General features: G+C 43.9%; 1 protein-coding gene across 1 annotated transcript; it reads left to right on the top strand.

Moving 5' to 3' along the window:
• Positions 1-3995: 3995 nt before the first annotated feature.
• On the top strand, positions 3996-8369 carry CD24 (CD24 molecule). Its single transcript, XM_012724925.1, has 2 exons — positions 3996-4161; positions 6776-8369. The coding sequence occupies exons 1-2, from the start codon at positions 4093-4095 to the stop codon at positions 6995-6997; spliced, it is 291 nt and encodes a 96-aa protein (XP_012580379.1). The 5' UTR covers positions 3996-4092; the 3' UTR covers positions 6998-8369.
• The last annotated feature ends 6857 nt before the right edge of the window (positions 8370-15226 follow it).

Genomic DNA, 15226 nt, shown 5'->3' with positions numbered 1-15226 from the left:
AGACCATTCCACCAGCAAATATGGCTTGAGTGCCAGGTATAGAGGTTAAAGAAATGACTTCTGCTCTTGTTGGCAAAACTGCAAACATTTTGGTATCTGCTTGGGACATGTTGGTCCTAACTTTGAGTGAGGTACCATAAGTAGTGATTGTGGCTGTGGGCAAGTTATCAATTTCTCTATGAGAAATACAAATGAAGGCAATGTCATCTGCCTTACTGGTAGAGGGAAAGGATGTCCTAAACTACTTCATATCCAGGTTGCCCTGTAACATTACTAACCCCACAGATGCATATATGAGATTCCACATACATGCAGAGGTGCTGGGCGGGTGGGGAAGAAAGAGCAGATGTCACCCAGATGAAAACTTTTAAAAACCACATGATTATTGCTACCTTTTACAGAAATAGCAGGAGCAGCTTAGTGAGGCTTTAGTAATGCCCAGACACGCTGCTAAACGTACACATTGATGTCGGTTTTTTGAGTTGATGGGTTTGGAGTGCAAGGTCCTTGGGTTCACTCTGGGAAAGGTTTCACCAGAGCTCCCCTTTCGACAGCATGTAGCAAGTTCCCCAGGCGAGCTCCTCCACAAGATTGGGACAGTAGTTAAAGAGCAGGAAAAGAACAGAGGAGTAGAGGACACTTGCATAGACACAAGCGGGCAGGAAGAGCTGCTCCCAACGGAAGATTTGCTGAGAGAGGCCTGCAGGGCTGCAGGTAGGCAGCCTTGAGGAGAGCAGCCTCTGCTGAGGGAGATCAGTGCGGAGAGGTCCCGGCAGGGTGCAGGTCACGGGCAGGCTGGAGGCTGCTGCCTTGCAGAGGGAGAGAGTGGGTGGGAAGAAGCACCTGCCTGTCAGAGGTGGTCAGAGGACTGCAGCCTGGTGTTAGTGCAGTCCTTCTCTTTGGGAGGAGCTCACTTCCTGTGAGCCTAGGTTTGTTGATTTTGAATAGAATCTGAAAGGGACAGGAGATCCCACAATGGGCTCAATCTCCATAACTTTACCTGTCACCTTTTGAGTCTGTGGTAGACACAGCCTACTGCAGTCTGCTACCTTCTTAGATCTTATGCTTTGTAACCTAGGCCTTGATGCCTAAGGATCTTGGTTTCTATAGCTGGATTGATGGCTGTGCTAATCCCTTCAACCCCCAACTCCCTGTTTGAGTCAATCTTGTGATGCCTCCCTACTATTCTTTCCTCAGTCAGTATTATCTAAAAGAATCCCCTAGGAGGTTGGTGTTATCAGCCCATTTTGTAGATGAGGAAATCAAAATGTAGGGTTGGGAAGCTCTGCCAGCGTCAGAAAATGTGGAGCAGAAATCAAGTCCAGAGTCCCCAGGTGTGTCAGTCTGCTTCACTGCTTCTCGGTTCTGCACTTAGAAATTGTAGGTTCACTCCTTCAGTTTTACTCCTAAGAGAACTAGCATCAATTTCATGAAAAATTGAGCTCATGAAATATTAAAACTTCAAACTTTGACTTTCCACACATATTAATGAAGGGACTCAATCGATTTCAACATGATTCCATTAAATAATTTCTCTATGAACGTGGGAATTTGCCACATGTCTTTTAAAGTTTCAGGATAACTGGTCAGAGCCATAGTTTAATCCAGTAGGACAGCTATTATTGACTAAGGGAAAAGCAAATATATTATGAGGGAAAGACAATGAACTGAATGAAGGAATTACAAAAAAGGATCCCAGAGGAATGGTCTAGGTAGGTTTCTTCAGCTTCTTGCTTGTTAGGAAATAGTGGGGTGGGGATCTGTAAAAGAGGACTTCCCTCAGAAGGCTAAGCCCCCAGGGAGCAGAACAGTGGAGGCCCAGGGCAACATGCTTCTAGAATGGCCAAAGGACCTATTTGGCAGACATGAAGGGTCTTGCTTTGTGGATTATGCAGGTCTCATTAGCCCTACCAAACACAGCTCTAAGGTCCCTTCCCAGTTGGGGGTACTAGTTGGAGCTTGATCTCTCATGAGTCATGCAGCTGCCAAGAAGGGAATTACTCTGGGTCCTGCACCCTCAGTAGAGGAGCAATTACCACGGAAAGTTCCTGGCATGAGAAAGTTCCTGGATCATACTTTACATATGATCACTCAAGCAGTTCATCAGTAATGGTTCCATTATCTTCATTTTGCAGATGAAAAAACTGAGGTTTTTTATTTTATTTATTTATTTTTTTAGGGTAGGGAGGGAATCTCAAGTAAAAGTGGCATAACTACGATTTATTTGGAACCAGGCACTGTGGTCTTAGGGTCTCTATTCTTGCCCTGCCATTAATCCATCTCTTTAAATTACTAGTGAGGAGGAAAGGGGGATTGGGGAGAGGGAGGACTAGGAGGAAGAAAACTTAGATCAGAATTTCTAGAGCCTATCAATATCTGCCAGTTAATTCAGCAGGCAGCCTCTGGAGACCTTACTATAGGGCCAGGCACTCCTGAACCACAGTCTACTCCCAGCCTTGGAAGAGGAGTGGAGTTGAACATACACAGGTTACTTCTGTACAATCTGAAAACACTTAAACAGGCAAGTCCACTGGTGCAGGGCAGAATTCCTGTGTTCCGAGCACACACTAAACTGGAAAGTTACTGAGTTCAAGTTAAGGCTCAAGCAATTCAGCCACACACCACAAGTACTGTAGATCCCATTGTTACTCCTCTTCCATAAAATTAACCTTGTTTTTATAAGACTGTTCTGTAAAGTTAAATTTAAACAAATTATTAGGTTTGGCTGGTCTCTTTTATTTGCTTTAAAGTCCGCAAAAACTCCTGGGCAAATCTTAAATAAATATTCCAGTAAAATTATTTCAACTTTTGCATAAGGTTGACCGTCTTCACCGTAGAAAAGCTGGAAAAGATAGTCCACTAAAGTCTGCAGAATGAAGACTAATCTCCAATAAGAATCATTTCATTAAATTGCTTAATGGTAATCATGGAGAAAGGACTTAGAAAGCGTTTGCTACTAAAACGAATGACAAGAAAGTACTTTGCAAGAGACCAATGAAGTTAGTCCCTAGGGAATTTCAAAGGGGCAGCGAATTCAGGAGGTCCCCTGCTCCCCGGGGTCCAAGCCGAGTTGGGAGGGCCGGCCGGGGGCGAGGGAGAGCTTCTCTGCAAGGACTGTCGCCTTAACGCTCTCTTCCGTCGGTCGCGATTGGGAAGAGCGCTCAGGACCGAAAGTCAGTGGTTTGCAAAGTCCGGCAGCATCCAGTCGGAGCCCAGAGGTTGGCTCCCCAAATCTCGGGAGGATACGCACCGGGGATCTGGGGTACCCCTGTGAGCTCACACAGCGTGGCGAATGTAAGGAGCTCAAGAAACAAAGCGAGCCGGGGCTGGGGGTGGGGGAGGAAGGGGTGGGCGCGACGCCGAGCACGCAAATTTCTCTTAGCCCAGACCCGCCTGCTAACAGTCCCCCACCAGCGCGGGAAGGGCACGCTCGTGGTGGCGCCCCGTTCCTGTCGCCTGCCCCGCGTACACACAAAGCCAGCACAGTTACCCTTCCTTTGGGGCTGGGATTTGAAAAAACCCAGGCCAAGGGAGCCCCCTGCCCCCCTTGGCCAGTGCCGTACTGAGTTGGGACTGGTCTCAGGCCGGCAGCACCGGAGGCTCAGACTTCGTTTTGGGGCGGGGAGTGGGGGTAAGATGGCAGGACGGGAAACAAAGGAAACTTGGGCTTGGCTTCTAGAGCGGCGTTTGTGTTTGGCGAGTTCACCCCCTGTCCTATATGGGAGTCGCCGGGCGCCTGCACTACCCGCTCGGAGAAACGCGAAGCTCCTTGCCAATAGCGGGCGGCGCCCCGTCGCCCACCTGCCGCGGCGGGGCGGCCCTGGGGTCTCCCGGCCAGCAGAGGCCGGGGCGGCTACAGAGCAAGGGGGCGCTGGGGAGTCGCGCGGGGGGCGGGGCAGGCTTCGAGCGGGCGCGCGCTGGGGGAGGTGGGGAGCGCTGGTGGGCGGTGTCACGTCACGGCATTGTGGCTGTCCAGTATATAAGGGCCTGCCAGCCCGCCGTGCTCCCCACTTTGCCAGCGCCTGTCCGCAGCCTTCGGTTCTGCGCGCACCCAGCACCCCGCGAGAAGCACTGCACACCGACGGAGCGGACATGGGTAGAGCAATGGTGGCCAGGCTTGGATTGGGGCTGCTGCTTCTGGCACTGCTCCTACCCACGCAGGTGAGGCCCTGGCCCCCGGGGGGGCTCGGGGGCCGCGTCCCCAGTCGGGGCGGGTGGAGCTGCTCTCAGGGTACGGCCTCAGTTTCCACCTGGGGCTGTGGACCCGAAGAAAGAATCTTGCGTAACCTGACAGGGGGCAGGATAACGTGAATTCTACTTTTCACTGCCTCGAGGGTTGTCCCAGCCCCATCCACGGCTCCGGGAACAATGTAGTTCCGTGCGTGCGTGGGGCGGGAGGACGCTGCCCCACCCTAGACTCCTCAGCCCCGCTCCAGGAGCCCTGCGCACATCTCTTGCATTTACCCTGAGGTTCGAGGAAAGAGATGGTTCCCCTCTGACCTCGCGCGGAGCCTCTGGAGACCTCAAGCTCTTAGGAGAGAAGAGGTCGTCTTTGGATACCTTGAGCGTCCCTCTTCCCTCTACATGTGTCTATGCGTCCCCAGCGCAACACAAAGAAGGTGGATGATCCCCTTGTTGGGGGTGGGGACGGGAGCTGGTTCAGAGGATCTCTAGGAAGACCCGACTACCTGGCCCTGTTAACCCAGTCCCGGGTAGTTCAGGGGCTGAAGCCTGGGCGGAGATCCCATCCTGACCCTATGCTCTCTGGGGTGCGACCTCACTTGTCCATCTCTTAGCACGGAGTCCAGTATTTGTCAGTATCTGCCAACTCTCGGCAGCCGGCGGGTGGGACGTTTTATTTGGAGTCGGGCTTTGTCCCAGTCCCCACCGCACCCTCCCCAGATCCTCCGTCCTGGGTTCTGATCTTGCTCCGGCGGCGGCGGGTACCTGGAATTGTGTTCCCTGGGGATGGGTGTGTTGCGGCTGTGAGGGAGAAAAGGACTGAGCTGGGGGGAGGCAGAAAAGGGCGCTTTTATTTCTTTAAGCTCAGCTTTGAAAAGGCAGGCGCAGCGAAGTCGGTGGCTCTCCACCCACCACCTTCAATTGGGGCTTTCGAAGGAGTGTCTCCTGGGTTTATCTCCCGGGAAGTTGGGTGCACGGGATCTTGCTCCCTAGACGCCCAGTCGCCGGCTCGCCTGGGAGCGCAGCCGTAGAGAGGAGCGATCCTAGTCTTCCAGTCCGAGGGCCGGGTAACTGTACCCTATTGTTGTCTTGAGGGCTGCGCTTGGAGCCTTTCACAATTCCCCGGTGGGGGAGGGGCGCGGCCGCAAAAACCTACTGGTCTACCCCAGCACCCCCGACCCCATATTTTAAGAGAAAGGTTTTAGTTAAGTAAGTGAATCTAGTTTGTTAGGGCAGTTTTTATTTAATGTCAACACGGTATCAGCATTAGTTTGTCAGTATTTGGTTGTAGAGGAACCTTAGTTTGGTGCACTGAACTCCATTAAATCACCCCTTGCTCCACAGCTCTTTGTATGAATAAGAACAGATTACCTTCAAGAATCTCAAACTAGCTCTTGCCCCCAAACAGAGGCGGCCTGTTCTGAGCAGTTGCCTGTGTTATTAAGGCTTTCCTTTTAGTGGAAGAGTAATTTCCTAGCAGGACAGGCTGAGTTTTGCTCACAGTAGGTTTCTGATAAATATAATGGACTTAATCAAGATTTTTTTCACAGTCTAATTTGGATAGGATTTTGTACATCTTTATAGTAAACGTTTGCTTTAGTGCCGTACGGGTTTTTTCAACAAAAGGAGCTGCTGCTGATGTAGAGCAGTTTTATCTTTGGATTAATATGTAGCCAAATGTACGCGTGGCCCAGACCTGCTTGGTGCCACATCCTCTGTCCCGCCTGTAACCAGAACTCTTGTAAACCTTCCCAGCAGGGAAAACTGAAATCTCCCATCTGCCTTTGTTCCATGACAAAGGAGAGATTATCACATGCCCACTGGACTGTGCTTTTTGTGACTTGAAAAATCAGTGTGGTGAATGGTGCCACACAGGTGCTGGAACCCCAGGCAGGGACTTAGGTTCTTGGTCACAGGGCCGAGTTTAGTGAATAGTGAGGCTGCTCCTTGAGAAAGCCTCCCCCAGATCCTCTTTTGTGTCTTTTGTGAAGCTGTTCACTTCTCTTGTTCTTGGTGAAGTTATTTTGCCTTTAGGCAAGGGCTTGTTCTAGTTCCCAATTTAAAACAAATACTGTGACCATTTTGAAAAGGTGTCTGTAATTTCAAGGGAGCGAATAAGATAAGAGTCTCCTTAAGTTAGAATGAGACCATTAAATGAGTATGGGAAAATTACCTACCGAATCTAGGGTAGGTGGTAACTCAATTCTAGTACCGTAAGTCTCAGACTTCACTGTATTGTAAAATACGAATTGTATGTGATACTTTAAAGTCTCCCCTTTCTTGGGAAAATAGAAGAAACCTTTTTGAAATGTCAGTATGTCGACCTAATCTAGCCGCCGTGTCCTTAGGAGTTATAGTTTGTTGCAGATTATTTTTGGTTTTGGTTGTTACTACTTGCAGGCATTAGGCATCTCTAGGTAGTTTTGAAACTAAAGATGATCTTGGTGGGACTAAGCATTCACAATTAAATGATGTGAATAAGAGAATAATATAAAAGCCAGTCATCTAAGAATATATTCTATTCTAACTGTACATTAGGTGCAGCAGTTGTGACGTGTGGATACTTATCAGTGGTACTTTTTATATATTTTAGATTTATTCAGAAAGCTCTACCCTAGCATCAAGTACAGAAAAACCTAGCACGACTGCCTCAACAACCACAAAACCAAGTGCTGCCAGCAGCGCCGCCACCAGCTCTGCCCCTACCAGTGCCACCTCCACTGCCACCACCGCTAGTACCACAAGTGACGGTGTCCTGAAGGCCACAGCCAGTGTCTTTGTGATCTCATTCTCCCTTCTGCATCTCTACTGTTAGAGACTCAGGCCAAGCAACAACTGTACTCTCCCATCTTTCAAACCCAGTCGAAGTGGCATCTGGACAGCCAGCGTGACAAAACACATCTTCATCAATTCTGCTAATCCCACACCTTATTAATAATTGACACAGAAAATGTTGAGAATTCCAAATTTGATTGAAAAGCATGTGAAAGGATATGGATGCCAATATTAAATCTGCTGGAGTTTCTTGTCCAAGATGAAGAAAGACAACCAAAATTTGTTAAGAGATGTTTCCCTTAGTTATGGTTTCAGGAATATGGACATATAAAAATCTTGAAAATAAGAACAGATTTTATCTTAGCTAGACATAAAGGGTGGGATGTAGAACATTTGGTTCATTAAATTAGAAAGTCATAAAACAGTTATGAAATATACAAAGTTTCCATGATTCTTCCAGATGTCACAGTAAATCTCAATGCATTGTTTCAGCAGCACTGATTTAATGACAACATACTCTAGATAAGCCTTTACATTGTTAAACTGTCACTGTTGTCTTGGGAACTGAACTCTTTCCTCTACAGCTTTGGATTTGACTTTTGAAATTGATATGTATCAGGGCAATGAGGGATTGGAATCTACCCAAATCCAGGCATAATTAGTAAATTTCGCTTATGTACTTAAATCACCTATTTCTCTTTAACAGGAATGCCAGATTCATTTAGCTAAACTGATTCCAAAGAATAGAAGTACAGTGACCTCAACTAATGTCAATGTTTTTAACAATTTAAAGAATGATCTGTTTGAAGGCAAAACTGACAAATCTTGAAATTAAAAAGGCACAAACTAATTCAGGTGTTTGGGAAGTGAAGACTGGAGGCTAACTTGCATTAAATTCAGAAAACTTTTATACGTTTTTTGTAAATACTTTTTTTAAAGCTATGAACCAGAATAGTCACATTGGAACTCTTTCTGTTATGTCAATATTTTTAGATAGTTAGAACCTGGCCCTAAAACCCAAAGTGGGCTTGATTATGAAAAGTAGATCTTTGCCACAACTGCCTCAAATGCACAGAAATCTTTTTTAAGATAAGACACTTCCTACAGTCTTTTGTTCGCATGGTCACACACTGATGCTTAGCTGTTCCAGGATCTAATATGGCCACAGTAGTCTTGATAATGAAAGTCATTTTTTTTTTCACCGATAGAAATCCACCTGGGAACATCTTTTTCCAACAAATCTCAAGCTACTGTGTGTGTGAATGAACATTCCCTTTTGTCTCATACCTGAATGCTGTACATCTATTTTGGATTGTATATTGTGTTTGTGTATTTATGCTTTGATTCATAGTAATTTCTCATGTTATGGAATTGATTTGCATTGAACACAAACTGTAAATAAAAAGAAATGACTGAAAGCAATGGGTCACTTTTTTGTTTTTCTGATGCAAGGACTGCTTTCTGCCCCATCATAGTTGTATGAATCTGTTTAAAACTATCAGAGATATGTTTCAGTATTTCCTTGCTCACCAAAATATTAAAATTAAGCAATTTTGCATTGTCAATTAGCATCTCTTCATTTTGATGAAGAAACCTGAAAGTGAACACCTTTGAACCTATATAGGATCACACTTATTTACTCAGCTATTAAATACCAGCTATATGCCAGGCTACTAATGATCAATGTTACACTTGCTAGACAAGTCCTTTCCCTCTTCCCCTTTAGTTGAGGGTGAGGGAGGGTTAGGCATATGCTGTCAAGGAGTACTGGAGGGGAACAGACAAGTTGTTGGCTGTGGGATTAGTGGTTAATGATGATCTTGGACATTGAACTGAGGTATGGAGGATCTAGAGGAAAATTCCTGGTAGAACAAACACTGCTCTAAGTCCCATTGGCACTGACTTAATATCTGTGCCTTACTGCCCACAGGATAATTTACCAAACTTAACCCATCCTTTTCATATTCCTGAATTCCTGATATTTAGATATTCCAGTATCTAACATGGCACCGTCTTGATTTAGCCCTTCTAGTATCTTCCTGGACTCCTAGCTGTTAACAGTTTTACTCAGTTCAGAAATTGCCTGAGAAGGCTGGAATTCAGGAACCAGTAGATGCTGTGGCTCCCATGTCAAATGGAAACAGAACCATCTGGATGGTCTAGGGAAATCTTAGTCAGTGGATTATAGACAGTACTTACAAACTATTTAGTAGTAACACTTAGTGTTTGGTTGCATCACTAGGTAGCACACCACATTGATGTACAAGTTCACTGTTAGGCAGTCTGGCCATCTCTGTCAACTCAGAGACATAGCCTTTGAACAATGCTCAATCTTCAATGTAGGGTCATACATCTTCCTAAGGTGATAGAAAAATCCTGAATTCAGCCAAAAGGAACTGTTCTGTAAGTGGATGCAAGCTGTTCTTAACATCCCACAATGTAAATACTGTGGTCCAAAGTTAACCATTATTAGTACATATTAGATAAGGGGATGAGAGGGGAGAAAATATTTGCTTTATATGGGTGCAAATATAAGAAATTAACAGTTATTACAGTCCTCATTTCTGGAACTACACATGTGGCTGTATCTGGCATTTGCAGCTACCTTGTTGCTTTATCCAGTCCATGTTTCCTTCCCTCAGCTAGTACCTCAGCTGATCCTGGTTCTTAGCCTGGAGAGGTAATCCAAACCTTTGCTTGAATTTGATAATAGTTTCCTACTACTATTAATCATTGAAATGGCAATAGTAAGGTAATTTTAGAGGGTTCCTGTATACCAGACACCCTCTTTCTTAACCACCATTATGTAGCAATAATCTAATTTCCCCTTGGTAGTTAGAATTAATCATTCCTGCTAGGGTGGTAGCTCCCTGTTTTGTAGCTTCAGAGGATATGAGGAACTGTTCAAGTGCAAATTTCAACTTACAGTTCAATGGACTCATTGTACTGTCCCAGGTGGGATCATGGGGCCTTGGAGCAGAACATAAGGTTTTAAGGATAGTAAAAATTTGGCTAGTGAATCACAATTGGGGTAATACAGGCATTGTGAATGATGCTACTCTCACATTCATCTCTTGATTCCTGGATGTGGAAATTCGGGATATTGAGAAACAGGAACATACTTAGAACACATTACCTCCTGGAGCTCAGTGCCCTATACCTGCAAGTTATTGCCAGCTATCTGGACTATGATTTAAAATTTTAAAACACTGATGTTCTATTAAGTCAGTTATTTTAGGACATGGTAAGACCAGTGAAGTCTACAGGTACAAGCACATTGCCACATGTCATTGCCTGAGTTCCCAATTGGAAGCGCCATGTTGTGGGCCAGTATGATGGTGCATAGGTAAGATGTCTGCTAAGTCCACATGTGGCAGGTTTACTGAAAGCATTGCATGCAGGGAAGGCAAAGCCATATGCAGAGCAAATATTTTGAGGAGATACTTGCATATAGAAAGAATAAAATGCTACCCTTTCCATGATGGAAGTGTTCCACTGTAATCAACATCCCACTTTGAAGATCACTGCAAGGAATGGTGTCAAATGAGGAACTCAGTGTTGGTTTCTGCTGCAACAGATCGGGCACTCAGCAATGGCTGTTCAATCTCCATGAGTACAAATTCAGGTTCCTGTCTCCACGCATAACCTCCACCCCTGCCAAACAAAGTAGAACCACTTCATTCATGAACCCACTGGGTGATGACTGGGATAGCTAGGAAAATAAGCCAATGGGTGGCCATAGGATGGGCCATTTTATCCATTAGGTTCTGACACTCCTCCACTGCTGTGGTCCTTTTAGCTACATCCAATGGCACACAAGTGTCTTCATTGTTGCCCATTCTGAGAGGCCTGTCCATGTAGTTCTTCCTCAGCTGTCTCTGTCATCAGTCCCCCAATCATGTTCCTTCTGAATCCATCAAGCCAAACTTGTTCACAGGCTCATCAATTGATACTGATTTATACCTATGCCATTTCTCCTTCCAAGCAAAATGAGCAACCAGGTGTGTTGCTTGTAGTTTCCCATTGGGAGTATTTTGCTTCACCACTGTTATTCAGTGTAGCTGTCCATTTTGGGGTGGTACCTGCATATTGTGTAGAACCTTCTTTAAACCAGACTCATGCTTTATCTTCAACAGGTAGACCATAGGGCACAGAATCAGGTGTAAGCTGGGAGAGAGGTGATCACTTTGCAGAATAATGGCTATTTGTGTCACTTCCTCAAGTGACTTATTGTACTTTGACCTTAGGACCTGCTGGGGTCCAGTCTCATCCATACACATCCATACCGATTTCATTTGACAGTGGAATGCTGTCATGCGCATCCAACTTTAAGACTTGGTGGGTGAGACAACACCCAGTTCATGATGGTAGCCAGTTTCCATGATTGTTTATGGTTAAGCATCTAGCTTTTGCTAACGTCCAGAAATAAGCCAAAGCCTGTTCTTCAGGAGAGTATCACAGTCTGCAGAGACTGGAGAAATATTTCTCTGAATTACTAAAACTGGCCATCACTAATTCTTGACATTCTATACATTTTTTAGAAAAACGGCCAAAAATTTGGGGTATTTTAAAAAAAGTAATATCAATATCATAGAAGAGAAAATCCATTACTTTTCAACTGTTTGAAAAGGGCTTTAAGTTAGTCCAGCAACTTATCAGCAAAATGCTTAGGGCTCTATTTTAAGTATCCACATTTAAATACTAGTCATAATTTATGGGTAAATTAAGTAATGAGTATCTGTTGTATGAGTGTGTCTCTTGAACCAAGATTAGCTTTAATTCATAACAGTTTGGAGGCCAGTAGATGTTGAGGCTTTACTCCCTAAAGTGAAGATGAAAAAAATGTATTCAACATGAAACATACTCTAATGGATTTCCCCACCCCACACTGCCACCACTGCACTTAAAATAGAACTTAAATATTTAGGTAGCTGAAAAGTATGTGTGCTTTCATTTCTCATAGACCTCATTTGGATTGGCTTGGTTATTTTTTAATTCCTTATAAAGAAAGTATCTTTTTTCTAATTTTGCTAGGATGGTACTTTTTGAAACAACAAACCCGCCATCATGGTTGCTTTTCAGTTTCTCTTAAATTACATCTCATTTCTAAAATCAAGGCATTTCTAAGAAAACTTTAGGAAGTTTCCAAGTTTATGTTTTTGTTAAGGAATATCTGGGAACCCAAAGGGTCTAAAGTAGTTTAACTGTCTTGCCTCTTAACTGGTAGATGCTAAGGTTTGTGGACACCTACCATGTCTAAAACTGAACTCATTATCTTCTTTCCACAGACCTTCTGCTTCTCTATTCAGAGCAAGTCTCGCTTCACAGACCAGAGAGCCTTCTCCCCCCATCTCCAAGCTGCCACAAAATCCTGTCACTTATAAGTCAGGTATTTTTTCCCCCTCCCCTAACCCTTTCCTTCCATATCACTCATATCATCTTTTGAAGTTCTGTTTGTCCCCAGTCTTTCCACCTTGTGGCTTTCCCATAAAATATGCATCTCACCGTTTTGATCTTTAAAAGTTTGATTGGGGGCCCTCCCTGGTGGCGCAGCGGGTTAAAGCACTGCACTGAGAATCCAAAGCCGCTTCCGCATGAGTTCAATTCCCGCCTGCCCTGGAGGTGACCACATGGCGCGGCAGACCTCTCCTGACCCGCCCGCTGCTCCCCTCAGCAGTGTACTTCGCTGATCTGCCTGTTCTGTTCCCCACTCTGTCTCTGGTGAAGCCTCTCACCGCCCCTGAGCCTCTGGCCTGTACCCCAGTTCTGTATGCACAAATAAATAAATCTTTAAAAAAAAAAAAAAATTTGATTGGCTGTCCTTTGCCTATTGAAGTAAAATAGAACCACCTTCCTCCTCCCTGAACTCACAGTCCATAAGACGTCTCACATTGTGACCCCAGTTCGACTTTTTAGTCTCATTTCTAACTACACTGGATTGCTCACCATTCTTGGAATCACAATGGTTTTTTCATATATCTACAGCTTTGAAGGCATCCACTCATCCAACTCAGTGTAGTGCTTAAAGGCTTGGATCTAACAGCAAGGCTGCCTTAGTTTATTCCCCACCCAGCTGCAACTAGCTGATGGATCTTAGGCAATCACAGAAATTTTCAGTAGCCCAACAGTCTTGTCTGGAAATATATCTGATAGTGTTATTATCTCACAAGGTTGTTGGAGAATTAAATGAGTTAACATACAAAGTATTAAGGCAGTCTGGCAACTACAAATATTTGATAAGCATTGGCTGGTATGATTATTTTTTTAAAGGTTTATTTATTTATGCACACAAGAGCTAGGATGCAGGTCGTGGGTGGGGGTGTGGGATGTGAGAGGATTCACCAGAGACAGAGTGGGGGGCAGAATAGGCAGATTGACTGAACTATACTGATGAGGAGAGTAGTGGAAGAGACAGGAGAGGTCTGCTGTGCCATGTGGGTCAGCTCCCTGACTGGGGATGACTTCAAAGTGCTGAGACATAATCCCTCGTGCTAGTAGGCGATCCTGGCTGGTATGACGTTCATCAATGTGTGGACATTGACCTATATGTGAGCGACGTGAAGGCAGGAAGTGGGCAATATTTATTTTTGGATTCTGATGTGTGAATGAGAGAAGGTGATCAATGAAACTGTTGAGTTAGTAAGAGTCAACAAAATAGGAAGCATGAGAAGATGTTAGGACTTTTTCTAAAGAGACCCATCTTATCAGATATGCAGTCTGCTTATATCTCTATAACACTAGTTCTCAACTCTGATTGCATATTAGAGTTACTTGGGAAACTTTTGAATAATGGGATGTCTGAAGTCTTGAGTGCAGAGAAGGAAAAATTGTACCAGTTGCTAATTTACCTCGTTTAGGAGTCACTATTTCCTCCTTCCACCAGTGTTAATAATTAAATTAGAATGTGACCATTTTGTTATGAGACTGCAGTTCTGAAATTTTGGTTAAAATTTTTGGCTGCTGCAAAATATTATTTTGAATTTTTTTTTAAATTTTGGGTAAGTTTTTAATTTTTACAGTCAATTAGAGAAGCTATACACTTTGATACCTTTATGTCTCTTTCTTTTTTTCTTCTTCTTCTATAGTTTATTTTTCCATCATTTTATGCATTTTTCCATCTCAGTTGTAATCCCCTTGGGCTTTCCATCACTAAATCACCCATGTGCCATCACCAAAGTCCAGTGCATTTCCCTCCCCCAACTGTTTTTTATTATTTTGAATTTTAAGAGCAAAACCTATTTGTATCTATTTTCCAGTTAATTGGAATGATTTTCAAATCTTTATAAGTGACTTGTAAATATAAATGACAAGGTGATTGTAAATTTCAAGTATTAAGATTTTTTGGTGAGTAACATATGCATTTCCATTCTAAGTAATATAAGTGAATGTAGTGGAAATAAATTCTTAGAAGTTTACTATATTGCCGTGGTTTCACAATAGTTATCTTGTATTTATCAATTAAGTCAAATAAAAATGATTAAGACTTTAAAAACAATGGAAAGTGTGCCACCTCTGCCTACTCAGAAGAATCTGATTCAATTGGTCTGGGTGGAGTCAATCATCGTAGCTTTTACAAGCGCCCCAGACAATTCTAAACTGCATTGAAGTTGAGAAGCATGTGTTTGGGACCTGGTTTGGGCAACTTCACTCTCTTAGATTGACTGGCAGGGTGGTGGTCAGGCAGGACCTGGCCTTTGGCTCAAATCCTTGTGCCTAGCAGAGATGCTCACTCAAGGCTGTGCTTGGAACAGCAAGGCCTTTATTTGGATTCTAATCCAATTATTTGGATTTCTACCCAATTCTAAAATGATGCATGGATTCGTGCTAAAGTCATCCAAATTTAGCACTTGACACATCATTACCAGCAGATCTAGCTCCCAGTCTTGGATTTGAAAACTGCTGCATGGCCCCTATAAGATTCTCTGGGCAGCAAGAGGATTAGACTTCTGGGAAATACTTTCCAGTTTTAAGATACTAAGATTCCACTTAACCTAAAAATTCCATGATTGAGATTTTTCTCTCTGAACTTGTGTGAGCTTGCTCTTCCATACAAGAAAACTGGGCTCAGTACTCCAAGATGAGCCTACAAAAATTAATGCAAATTCATTGTTACTACTCTAAGAGATTCTGAACATTCATTGCAGTCATTTTTCTGTTATTTGGTTGGCATTTTGCATCCCACTTCTTTTTTTAAGACTCAGATTTTGCTAATGACACTTAGTATAAACTAATTGTTGATAGTTGTTCCTCTTAAATGAAATTGCAACAA

This window comes from Condylura cristata, unplaced genomic scaffold, assembly GCF_000260355.1.
Source record: "Condylura cristata isolate star-nosed mole 26May11 unplaced genomic scaffold, ConCri1.0 scaffold00001, whole genome shotgun sequence".
Taxonomy (NCBI): domain Eukaryota; kingdom Metazoa; phylum Chordata; class Mammalia; order Eulipotyphla; family Talpidae; genus Condylura; species Condylura cristata.
The sequence above is the reverse complement of the archived record's forward strand: the minus strand, read 5'-3'. Positions and strand labels throughout refer to the sequence as shown.

Excerpts from the sequence above, each read along its gene's own strand:
- CD24 (XM_012724925.1), top strand. The coding sequence starts at position 4,093 with ATGGGTAGAGCAATGGTGGCCAGGCTTGGATTGGGGCTGCTGCTTCTG. Across the intron at positions 4,162-6,775 it reads CACTGCTCCTACCCACGCAG|ATTTATTCAGAAAGCTCTAC; the intron begins GTGAGGCCCTGG and ends TATATATTTTAG.